The sequence below is a fragment of the Bos indicus genome, chromosome 24, assembly GCF_029378745.1.
Source record: "Bos indicus isolate NIAB-ARS_2022 breed Sahiwal x Tharparkar chromosome 24, NIAB-ARS_B.indTharparkar_mat_pri_1.0, whole genome shotgun sequence".
In the NCBI taxonomy this organism is placed as follows: Eukaryota; Metazoa; Chordata; class Mammalia; order Artiodactyla; family Bovidae; genus Bos; species Bos indicus.
Window position 1 is genome coordinate 50,161,102 of NC_091783.1, and position 12,756 is coordinate 50,173,857.

Here is a 12,756-nt window from a genome sequence, read left to right on the forward strand (position 1 = left end):
GAGGAACGCGTTGCATCAAATCTAAAAGCACCATGGAGCTCCCAAAGAGCTTAAGTCCCTGATAAGCACCTGAAGTTATAATAGGAATCCTGGGTCCTGGATGCTGGAGGAAGGGCCTTGTCTCTGATGGCCAAGCTGACATCCTGAGTGAGGGGGAGTTCATTTTCCAAACACCCGTTCAGACAACAGGCAGTGAGCAGGGCACATCCATAAATGAAAACCTTCAACTAAGTCGGGAGGTGGGAGAGAGCCTCTAGGAGTCTCAGATCTGCTTCTCTGGTCTTAGCCCAGAAAGGGAACGAAACGCTGACATCAAGTATGACAGGAAGGAAGATGTTCAGAAGGCAGATGGAGCCAGGAGGGAAAGCGCCTAGAAAGCGGACAAATGTCCTGGAATGAAAGGAGGGTTAGATTTAAAATTGAATACCACGTGTGAAACAGATATCTATTGGGAAGCTGCTGTGTAACGCAGGGAACTCAGCTTGGTGCTCTCTGATGACCTGGAGGGGTGGGATGGGTAGGGGGTGTATACTTACGGCTGATTCATGCTGTTGTGTGATAGAAACCAACACAGCACTGTAAAGCAACTGTCCTCCAATTAAAAATAAATTTTTTAAAAAATCAAAATAAGTTACACTAATTGAGTTTCATTTACACCTTCTGCTTGTTACATTTAGCCCTTTTTGAAGATGTGACCCGCCCCCCCCCCCCCCGCCCCTTTGGGGCCTGTATGGCCTGCTGCTGCTGCTGCTGCTGCTAAGTCGCTTCAGTCGTGTCCGACTCTGTGCAACCCCATAGACAGCAGCCCACCAGGCTCCCCTGTCCCTGGGATCCTCCAGGCAAGAATACTGGAGTGGGTTGCCATTTCCTTCTCCAATGCATGAAAGTGAAAAGTGAAAGGGAAGTCGCTTAGTCATGTCTGACTCCTAGTGATGCCATGGACTGCAGCCCACGAGGCTCCTCCATCCATGGGATTTTCCAGGCAAGAGTACTGGAGTGGGTTGTCATTGCCTTCTCTTCTGTATGGCCTAAGGAGAGCCAAAAAACAGAGTTTTTCCTTCGAGAAGCACAGTTTTAAGAAGCACCAGGATGCCCACGGGGCTGAGAGTGGTGGCGGGAAAAGGACTCAAGCAGCAGGTTTCCTGAGGAGAGAACTATGGTTCAGACCACCTCCCTTGTTCTGTACTCAGAGACCCTCCTTTCTCTCTGCTGCTGGGGGCAGGGCGGTGCCAGTGGAAAGGACCCTTCATGTTAGGGCCTCATTTATGCACAAATGACGTTCCAGACCCACCTCAATGGAACAGAACCTCATGGAAGGCAGCAGAACAGAGTGGTCAGGCAGCTGGCGTCGGGGTGGGGGGTCCTAGCCTCCTACCCAGGAGGAGTGTAGCTTTGGGCAAGTGAGGCAGAGGTCCCTTGTTTGTAGATGAGGATGATGGAGGTGCCTACAGCATAGTGTTATTGTTAAATGAGTTAACACACACCTCTTAGAAATGACCTGGCTCAAAAGCAGTTGATAAACATCAGGTAACATAACTTAGAGCTCAGAGATGTGTAAGCTCCTAAAAAGTAAAGGGAAAACTCATGCCAAAGTACCTTCTTCAAAACATATTTGTAATATTTCATCCTGAACATTCTGGTTTCCATGACTTCCCACATCTAAAAATGTAATTATTTAATAAGCAAAAATACAGTTATAAACAATGTCTTAACAGGAAAATCAGAGAAAACCACAAATGAACACACCAAGCAGGTGGAAAGACGCTCAACCCTCCAATGAAAGTCAACTTTAAACACAATTAAAACGTTTAGTCTCAGTTTAGAAAGAGGAAGTCAGTGCCAGGGAGGCGTGAAGAAACAGACTGTTCTTTCCTAGAGACAACCGGCTTTATCAACGAAGACCTGGAAAAGTGCACGCCAGCAACTCCACCTTCAGGCTCCTATCCCCAAAATACTGAAAGGTTCCAAGAATGCTCTGCAACATTTTTCACAGTATCAAACGACTGGAACCAACTAAACATTCATCAACATGGGAATGGTGAAAACCATAAGAGCACAGCCAAGGAGCCTTGTTATGCAGCCACTAAAATGGCAAACTCACTTTCACATGCTACAGGTGAAAAGGCCATAGTAGATTAAGATTTAAGTAAAAAAACAGGATCATGCCATACATATAAGTCTATATTGACTGCATCCTGACTGCATCATGCGTAAGTCTAAAGCAGTACCAGCCCAACAGAAATGAGGCAAGCCACGTGTGGAAGTTTAAATTTTCCAGTAGCCGCATTATATCCAAAATATTATTTGAACACTTCATCAACATAAAGAAAGCCTAAGTGAGACATTTTACATTCATTTTTTGTGCTCAACCTTGGAGATCTGGTGTGTACCCCATCCCAGCTTAGGCCAGCCTCACCCCAGGTGCTCAACAGTCACGTGTTACTTACTGGATTTACCCTACTGGACACAGTGGGTCTGGCATACATGTGCAGTTAACAGGAGCTGTCTGGGAATGGGATTACAGAGCCCTTGCCTTTCCTGCATTATATGAATGGTTTCAATAATCATTTGTATTAAACAAAAAAATAAAAGAGCATGGTGAAAAATTGCTTTAATTTTCCTTGAGAGCTGTAACAGGAGACCAGACAGCACAGCTTAAATTTAAAGCTTCTTTCAAACTGTTCTTGCTCTTTCCCCAGGAGGCTGTGGGGATGGGAACCTTTATCCCCACGCCTTGGTTCTCTATTCCTCAGGTAGTTCCGTACTTGCAGCAATGCTTCCCTTTCTCTCTCTTCTTACAAACAACATCCCTGCCAGATGGGTTGAGAGAAGAAGCCAACATCTGTGCCATCACTGAAGAGGGAAACAAGCTGATGAACAGTTGCCAAGTGCAGACACTGTGCCAGACACTGTGCCAGGCAGGCACTTCACCTATGTCTGATCACATAAGCCTCCAATAATCTTATAATGCAGGTACCATGACAATTTTTCAGATTAAGAAATCAAAGCTCAGAAGGTTATCTGCCCCAACATGTCAGAGCTAAGAATGTATAACCACACTACCCATATGGTCCACGGCAAGATCGTGGCCACAGAGCCCGAGACTGCCCATCCCAAAGTCATGATCTTATCTCTATTAAAATCATGCTGTAAGACAACTGTATTTCTAAGAGGAAAGCAAATCCCAGGCATCTTTTATTTGCAAGAATGTCAAAACCTCACATTTCTCCTTTAAGCTTGTTCATACATCCTCAATGTAAATATTTCCCCTTAGACAAACCACTGTCATCCCAAACTCAATATCAAAATCAAGCATCATCCTTGCCTTCTTTATTTCTGTCCATCCTCATGGTGGAAACTTCAAGGTCATAAATGACTCTTCTTCCATTGCCTGTATAACCAGATGTTTGAGTTCTAACCTGAGTAACCCCTAAATGACTATAAACAAACAGTGATAAGCACACCAGGCACCCAGATCTTAGTTTCTAAATACCAGTCTTCAATAAAAGGGAACTGACAGACATCACCTTAAACAAGGGATCAAAGTGACACCGCCTGCAATGAGACACTGATATCACAGATCTCCTGAGTTGGTCCATCTCCTGGGAGGAAGGCACGCTATTTCTGCTGTGTTCTTGCCCAAAATTTATAACTTCCATCTAAGCATGGGAAAGCATCAGACAAACTCAAACTGAGGTTCATTCTACAAAATAGCCGACCAATGCTCTCAAAGTGCCAAGGTCAAAAGGAGAAACATAAATTGAGGTCTGACACCAAACACAGGAGACTAGGCAGTTGTGGTGCTAAACCCAACATGGAATCCTAGGTGGGCTCCTGCCAGGGAAGGCTGGTGGTGGGAAACCTACAGGCTTGCAGACAAGCCTGCAGGCAAGTTAACAGTATTGTACAAATGTTCACCTCCTGGTTTCAGTGATCACCATGTACTTATGAAGTGTTAACATCACGGGAATTTGGGAATAAATACACAGAAACTCTGCTATTTTTATAACTTTTCTATAAAGCTAAGATTTTCATAAAGAGTTTTTAAAATACTACATGGACAGAAGGTGGATGACATGGACAAGTCATCCTTGTCCATGCTCACACTCACTCTACTGTCTCCTACTGACGGTGCTGTTCCCAGTCTCCACGTGTATCCAATACCTATTCATGCTTCCAAGCCCACCTGACCAACACCGCTGCAGAACATCTGTAGCTATGAGTACCTGCTCTCCTCTCATGGCACACGGGGCATGCTGGCTTGTTAACTTTGTGAATTTAGGTTTTATTATGCAATGATGATACAAAATGTGTGTAGACAAGAACATCAGGGTACACACACATAACTCCTCTCACTTTAAAATGGACTGCTTTTTAATGTGGTTCCTGGGAGCCTACTGAATTAAAAAACAGAGGTCATTCAAACCTATCCAGGTTTACCCTGATGATTCCATATGAGTAGTGACACTCTATCATTCAGAGAAGGTGGTGTGTAGACTTATATATTATAAACAGTTTAGTTTATCGCTGTCTTATCATAAAAAATGACAGTATCAAACACACACACATGCATGCCAGAACTTAGAATGTCTATTGAGTTCTACTCAGAGGAGCCCTGGCCCTCCAACAGCAAGAGAATGCCATCTTTCTGTTGAACAAAATAAGCACAGTAATAGACTCCAACCAGACCTGGAGCTGTCAGAAAGTCTAATGGGTGGCTATCCTGAAGTTAACGAAATGAAATATTGTAACACATCAACAAAAAGGAAATGGGGAGAAACTAGCAGCTGAAAAGCAAGCTCTATCACGAGGCCCAGATGGAGAGACCTGGTGTCAGCACCCAGTTATAAGGAAGTTCACACCCAGCAGGACGTCAGCATGTCAGAGGTGTCACAAGGGGCGGGGGCAATCTCCCAGATAACTTAGCCCTACTGGGTATGAGGCAGAGCACACTACACCCAGCGGAGACTCCCAAAGTGTTTGGTACAGCCTCTGATGACACCACCCTAATGGCAGAAAGCGAAGAGGAACTCGAGAGCCTCTTGATGAGCATCAAAGAGAGTTAGAAAGCTAGCTTAAAACTCAACATTAAAAAACCAAAGATCATGGCATCTGGTCCCATCACTTCATGGTAAATACATGGCAGGGAAAAGGGAAACAGTAGCAGACTTCATTTTCTTGGGCTCCAAAATCAATGAAGACGGTGACCACAGCCACAAAAAAAAAAAAAGACGCTTGCTCCTTGGAAGAAAAGCTATGACGAACCTAGACAGTACATTAAAAAGCAGAGACATCACTTTGCCAACTAGGGTTCTAGTCAAAGCTATGGTTTTCCAGTGGTATGTATGGATGTGAGTGTTGGACCATAAAGAAGGCTAAGCACCAAAGAACTGATGTCTTTGAACTGTGGTATTGGAGAAGACTCTTGAGAGTCCCTTGGATGGCAAGGAGATTGAACCAGTCAATCCTAAAGGAAATCAACCCTGAATATTCACTGGAAGGACTGATGCTGAAGCTGAAGCTCCAATACTTTGGCCACCTGATGCAAAGAGCCAATTCACTGGAAAAGACCCTGATGCTGGGAGGGCAGGAGAAGAAGGGGATGACAGAGGATGAGATGGTTAGATAGCATTACTGACTCAGTGGACATAAGTTGAGCAAATTCTAGGACATACCAGAGGACAAGGAAGCCTGATGTGCTACAGTCCATGGGGTCGCAAAGAGTCAGACACGACTGAGCAACTGAACAACAACTGCTCTCCAGGATCTCAGCCCAATCAGGGAGACATGGCGTGACCCACAAACTATCAGAGCAAGCCTGCTCAGTGCACACCGGTTACAGGCAGGCAGAGAACATGCCCTGGTTATGAACTGGTTAACAATTTGCATGCAAACTTGGGAATTCCTTTTTTTTTTCCATGCCAAGTTTTAAGATTTTTTTTTTTTTTTTTACTTCTTATTTTGTCCTGAGGTATAGCTGATTAACAATGTTGTGACAGTTTCAGGTGAACAGCAAAGGGACTCAGCCATTCATATACATTTATCCATTCTCTTCCAAACTCCCCTCCCATCCAGGCGGCCATGTAACACCGAGCAGAGTTCCCTGTGCTATACAGCAGGTCCTTGTTGGTTACCCATTTTAAACAGAGCAGTGTGTACATGTCCATCCCAAACTCCCTAACTATCCGTTACCCCCATCCTTCCCCCAGGCAGCCGTATGTTTGTTCTCTAATTCTGTGCGTCTCTTTCTGTTCTGTAAATAAACTTGGGAATTCTGATGGTCATCAGCAGAGCCAAGAAGGGCCCACTGGGTTTGCAGGCCCAGCTGGGCAAGAGGAAAAGAAACGGAGTGACAGCTAGGGATGCAAGGAAAGCAACAGGTGAGGCAGAGAATGAGGCCAGGAAGGAAGACGGGAGTGTGGGACACAGAGCCCTGAGCCAAGAGCCCTGGAGCTTCTCAGCACCCACCCGGCCAAGCCACCGCGGCGCTGGGTTCATCCAGGTTCCCCACGTTGGACCCTGGGATGAGGATCCCTGTCTAAGGGCTCGATCAGGCAAGGCTCTCAGGAAAGGGGAGTGGGGCCGTGAACTGGGGGAGGGAAGGAAGCCCCCCAGGGGTGTGATGGTCAGGAAAGTCCTGAGTGGAAGCACTTCTGCTCAGCCTGTGCAGGAGCTCTGGAAACAGCATGGGCCTCGCGGAGAGCCGCCCTGTTCCCAGAGCTGGAGAACTGGGAGCTACAGCTCTTAGACGCCTGTTGGTTAAAGGACTGTCCCCCGCAGGGGCAGGAGGGACATCACTTCTCAGGCTCCAGGAAGCTTTGACAGAGACCCAGGAGCTGAGTGCTGGAGGAAGCAAGCGCCAGGCAGCGTGCAGGGGGCGGTCCAGGGCAGACGAAGAGCATAACAGCAGCAGTTCATCAGGCCTTCATATCTCTACCAGTGGGCACCAGGAGAATAGGAGCCTCTTGCTGCCTTCCAGACCGATACCTGGAGAAGCCTGTGTCACCCGATGCACAGGTTAAGAGCCAGTTCGAGAACACCAGCGCAGAAGCACAACTTCTATTTTCCAAAGGACTGGCCCCAAAATAGCGCCCTTCATAAAGGCCCCCTGAGCTCAAAGCCATGGCTGACACACACAGGGCATGTCCACTAGTAAAGTCACTTCCTAGCAGCATTCAAAAGTCCCCCGCTCAGACACCACCTATCAACAAGAAGCCAGGCAGGAAAGGGAGTATTTGAAGGTGCTGGTGTCAGCCTGGTGATTTCCCCAGCTGCTCAGTTGGTAAAGAATCCGCCTGCAATGCGGGAGACCTGGGTTTGACTCCTGGGTTGGGAAGGTCCCCTGGAGAAGGGAAAGGCTACCCACTCCAGTATTCTGGCCTAGAGAAGCCCACGGACTGTATAGTCCACGGGATAGAAAACAGTCAGACACAACTGAGCGACTTCACTCTCACTGCTGGCTAGCACCAAAGTAGCACACTGAAGACCACATGATTTGAGAGAGCAGTGTTTAAATTTTTCATCCAGAATAACCCTCGTATAGAGAAGGGTTGCATTAATCAGCCTGAAAAAGAGGTTATGTATTTTATACTTTAAAAACCAGACTATTTTCTGCAACTACCATAATCAAATCATGTTTACTATGGTTAGGCATGTTTGGACATCTTCCTGGGACCTGGGCTAATTTGATTTATAAAAGACTGTCTTTTCCTGTGGGTTGGAAACAAAGTACTAACACTTGCCACATACGTGCCACTTGTGACGAGAGCCCATCATTAGCTCCACCTTTCTGTATGAGCGCTGGGGCTGACTCACTTTGACATAACCCTCGAAGCGTCAGACGTGGACTCTCTCTCTCTTTTCCCATTGAGGAAAACCTCAGTACAAAGAAAGCAATTTCTTAAAGGTGAGGTGTTGGGTCTTCTGAAAACAAGAGTGCCTTTGTCGTGGGAAATGCCCTCCAGCGATAACTAAAATCATCTCTCCCCTCCCCACAAAAAATGCCACATATCATATAAGCCTCCAGTTGCAGAGAACGGATAGACAAGGAGAAGAGCAAGAAAATAGTAATGTGGAAGGAGGAGAAGAAAGTCTTTTCTTGGGTAACTGGGAATAGATCAATCTACCAGGTTCTTACCTGAAACTATTTACAGTACTTACAGGCTAGTTTATACACTTAAATAAGCATCTCACAGTCCAATAACAACATCTTATACCATGTCACTAAAGCAACAGGTATAATCAATAATGGCTCTAAAATTTCCATCCCACGCATAAATGCTGTTGGCATAATAGATCATTATTTCCATCATGCATAATATATTAAAGTGCATGCCTGGACCCAGTGTTCCTCACATTAGAAAAGCCCACTAGCAAGTTAAAAATAAAAAAGGGAACATTGGCTACTTTGATAAATACACTAAAATAAACGAATCATCTTCCCCAAGAAACAAAGTGAATCTAAGTCACAGACACGGTTTCTCTGTATAATTTATGATTTCATATGCACACTGAGACTCCAGCCTAGCGAGTGGGATGGTCATGGTGAGGAAACAGCACAACTGCTCCTCATAGTAAAACATAAGCATGTTCAACTCTGCCAGAAAAAGTAACAGCTGCTCAAGATGCAATCTGGTTGGAAGCTACTGCGTGGGCCACAGAAAAATCTCAATTTGAGATTCATAAACCTAAAACATGATTAAGAACAAGAAACCCATTAACAGTGAGGTACAGTCCCCGGGCCTTAGGGAGAAATGCAAAGACTGCTTTTGGACTAAGAATGCCAAACCCTCATACCAACGAAGATACTTTTCTTCTTAAGCACCTTGAGAGCCCTCGCAAGACCTTTTCTTTAAGAACTGTTTTTGTCCTTTATTATCTATAAGTCAAGAGAGAGTACACTGGAATTTTAGCTCAGACTCTAACTCATCATTTCTAATAATTAACATGCAATATATTCATTTCTAACTAAAAATCAAATTGAGTGTTTCCCCTGAAAAGTATCTTTAAAAGCATCCCAATGTTCTTGTTTTTCAAGATCAGGGCTCCAAAAATTAAGGGTTTACTCAATTGTCCATTAGCTTGTGTAATACGGCAATTAGTTATCATTTGATAAAGTAATATAGGATACGTGGCAGGGATATTCGGTTAAGTCACTCATTTTACTTGGGAGTACAAGCGGTATTTTCGTGCACTTTCGTAAGGTTCAGAGCTTTACACTCTGAAATTTTTCCCTGCCTCGCTGGTTTCCAGCCTCCCATTGAGGTACCAGATAACCCGCTTCAAGAGAAAGACTGAAAGCTGAAGCTTAGAGGGCTCCTCCCAAGACTCCCAGTGGTCAACAGGATGGGGCGCTCTTCCAAAACCAGAAACGCCAGAGAGTGCACCCCCCGGCTTCAGGCTCACACCCTGTCTTCCCAGAAGCGGTCTTTCATCAGCGATCGCTGCCGGCACCCCTGGGGCTGGCGGAGGTGCACCAGGTGAGGGCGACCCCGCCCCCAGCCCTCTTACAGACTCCACTGCCAACCTCGTGTCATCTGGGCTCAGCCCTGTCCGCCACCCCCCCCGAGAGGGCGAGGGATGAGAAAAGTCCTCAAACGGAAAGGGGGCGGCCAGCCCACGGGGCTGAAGGGCTCGCCCAGGTGCGGGGCAACCGCGAGAAGTCTCCAGGTGAGGATGCGGAAGTACCTGTCCCTCCCCCGCCCAGACCGGTTGGCCCAGGCGCGCGTCCTGCGGATCACACAGGGGGGCGCGCCAGGCACCCCTCCGCACACGTGGACAGGTGGGCACCAGGCACCGGCAAACGAGTCCCGGCCCCAATGAAGACAAACCGGCAGACGACGTGTCGGGGACATCCAGAACTCAAAAAAATATTTTAAGGGGGGATGGGGTGCGAACGTACAAAAGGCCCCTCACCCCCTCACCGTCCCCCGCGCCGGCACCAAGCGCAAACCCGAGGGGGCCCCGGCGGCGGCGGGCGCTGGGGGGAGCGGCGTCCCGTCTCTAACTTCAATCGTGGCAACTGCTGCGGAATCCGGGCAGTCTCCGGCTCGCCGCACCTGTTCTCCCGACTCCGAGGACCGAGTCCCGCACATCCATTCTGACCTTGAGGACAGCCTGGAAATCCCACACTCCACCCCAAGGGTCAGCAGTACTCCCACCCCCTCCCCGCAGGGACTGAAGCCCACTCGGGGCCCGCCCGGAGGGACCACCTCAAAATACCCACCCCGCGGCGGAGTAAGAAAGCGCTCCCCGCGCCCTCCCGAGGTCCCCCGAGCATCCTTAGATCCGCGGCTTCCCCATCTCTTGCCGCCGCGCCCCGCCCCGAGGTTGAGCCCCTACCTTTTCTCCCCAACCCGCAAATGGAGGAACACCGCCCCCCCCGGATTCAGATCCTTTGGCATGCGAGAGGGTCACCCCCCGAATTCAGGGTTTCCCCTCTTTGGCACGCGAGAGGATCGCCCTCGGAAGATCGCGCTGCAGAGCACCGAGGTGGGGGTCCCCAAGCAGGGGACCACCGCGGGCGGCGGGGTGGGGAGGGCGGTCCCCGCGGCCCGGACTCCGAGCCGGACGGTGCCGGGGGCTTCGGCCGGACTGCGCCGGGGCGAGGACACCTACCGCAGGGCGTCGGGGAGCCGGGGTAGGGTCCTGGCCGGGGCGCTCCCGGAACAGCCAAACTTTCTCTGCCACCCGAAGTTAGGGGCTCCGAGGCGGCGCAGAGCTGGGAGGCTCCGAGGAGTCGCCGGCGCCCCCACGCCCCGGCGGAGCCGCGGGGTACCGAGCCTCCGCGGGCCGCGCGCCCCGCCGCCCTCCCCCGCGCGCCGGGCTCGGCGCGGCCCGCGCTCACCTGGCTGTAGAGCTCGCTGACCGACATGACCGCGCAGGCCGGGCCGAGCCCGGACGCGGTGCCCTGGGCGGGCGGCAGGTCCCGGCGGCTCTCAGTCCTCGGCCGGCCCGTCCGGCGCCATCTTCTGCCCGAGTTTCTCGGCTCTTTCCCCTCCTCTCCGACCTGCCCCGCCGGCTTCCTGGAGGCGCCGCGGCAGGCTCGCTGTCTGCGGGCGCGACCTTTACTCCCGCGGCGGCGGCGGCGGGAGGGCGGGGGAGGAGGCCGCGGCGCCGCTCCCCGCGCAGGTATGGGAGGCGGCGCGGGCGCGCCGGAGGGAGCGGGCGGGCGCGCGGCCGGTGCGCCGCCGCCGCCGCCGCCGCCTCCTATGAGCCCTACGGGGGCCGGGCCCGCGGCCGCGGGGTCCCCGGGGCCGGGGCGGGGCCGCGCGCGGAGCGATCGCCGACCGCCCCCTGCCGGCCGCCGCGCGCTCGGGACAGGTGCGAGCCCTGCACCTGCCGCGCGCGCTCCGCGCGCGGACTGCGCCGCGGGAGGCTGGGCGGGCACCCAGAGGAGACGAGGAAAGCAAAACACAAAGAGGAGGAAGAACCCGAGAAGGGAAAAGAGGAATAAAAAGGAGAGACGCCTGAGGCCGAAAGGCTTCATACATTTTTCCTATGGGTTTTCCCTGGGCATTAACATTCCCATTATTAACATTCAATTATGGGTAGCCTGTTAAAGACGATTTGGAGGTACTCGAGATTGCACCAAACAGCGCCCCGCGCTGAAATCTGAGCGCAAGCAAAGTGGAAGTCGAAACTTTTCTCCACCTTTGCAGATTTCACCCACAGCTTCCAACTAGGCTCCCGGCCGCCCCACCGGAGAACTGTTTGCCTCTCTGGGAAACCTCACATTTCCCCCCTCCCTCTCATGCACTCCCAGCCCCTCTGCCGTTCTCTGTCTCATTTACTTTGGTCGCGTCTGCCAGTGACACCTAGCAGCTTTGCGCTCTCTTCGGCTTCCAAAGAAAAGTAGAAATCTCAGCCAAAAAGGAAAAGAATTGGCAGGAGTCTGTAAAGGGAGAGCAAGGGCTGTAGGAGGAGACGCGGTCTTCTGGCTTGGCTTTCGTACCTGAATGAGGGATGACTTCTGAAAGCAGTTCTCAGCCAGAGCATCCATGTCTGCGGCTTTTCCGGAGCCCCACTGCCTGGCGGGAGATTCTTAGACCCATCTCGTTTAAGACCTTCTCGCTTGGAAAGCAGGATCCGCATTTAGTCCACCTGCCGCCCTTCTCAACCATGCCTCCTCAATGAGAATTACCCGGGGAGCTTTAACAGTTCCACCGTGAGGAACACCATTTGGCGAAGGGTGGGATCCCAGTATCTGAAGTTCCTCCCTAATTCTAAAGAATCATACTTGCAGGGTTGACCAGTGCCAATGACCTAAGCTTGGACGACTCTTCTTGGATCTGAAAGGGAGCTCCTGTCCTGTCTCTCTCCCTCAAAAACCTGTCTGCAGAGTGTCCTTCCCTGTATTCTGGTAGTTCTTGAAGTGTGGGCCCCAGGGCCATTAGCATCACCTGGAAATTTTTAGAAATACAATATATGGGGCCTCATTGAGGACCAATCAGAAAGGCTGGGAGTGGGGCTCAACACCTGTGTCTTCACATCTCACCGAGGTCCTTCCCTCTCAAATAAGAAAGTCTCCTTGCTAAGACTCAGCCCTAGTCTAGTCCCTTTGTAATTCACTGGTTCTCAACACTTTCTGCACACTGGAGTCACTTTTACAAAGACAAATGCCTGGATCCCACTCCCAGAAATTCTGATTTGACTTGTCTGGGGTGCTGCCTGAGCAGAGAGATTTTTAAGCATTTTCAGGTGGTTCTAATGACAGTCAAGGGTAAGAGTCTCTGCTTTCATTCCTTCCTAAGCAGT

At 50.1% G+C, this 12,756-nt stretch overlaps 1 protein-coding gene across 1 annotated transcript in view; it reads right to left on the reverse strand.

Annotated features, from left to right (window-relative positions):
• The window catches only part of MYO5B (myosin VB), a 333,332-nt gene extending 322,319 nt beyond the window's left edge, over positions 1–11,013 (reverse strand). The window contains exon 1 of the mRNA XM_070779031.1: positions 10,847–11,013. Coding sequence (XP_070635132.1) covers positions 10,847–10,873 — 27 coding nt within the window. The 5' untranslated portion in view covers positions 10,874–11,013. The remainder of the gene's footprint in view (positions 1–10,846) is intronic.
• Positions 11,014–12,756: the final 1,743 nt, after the last annotated feature.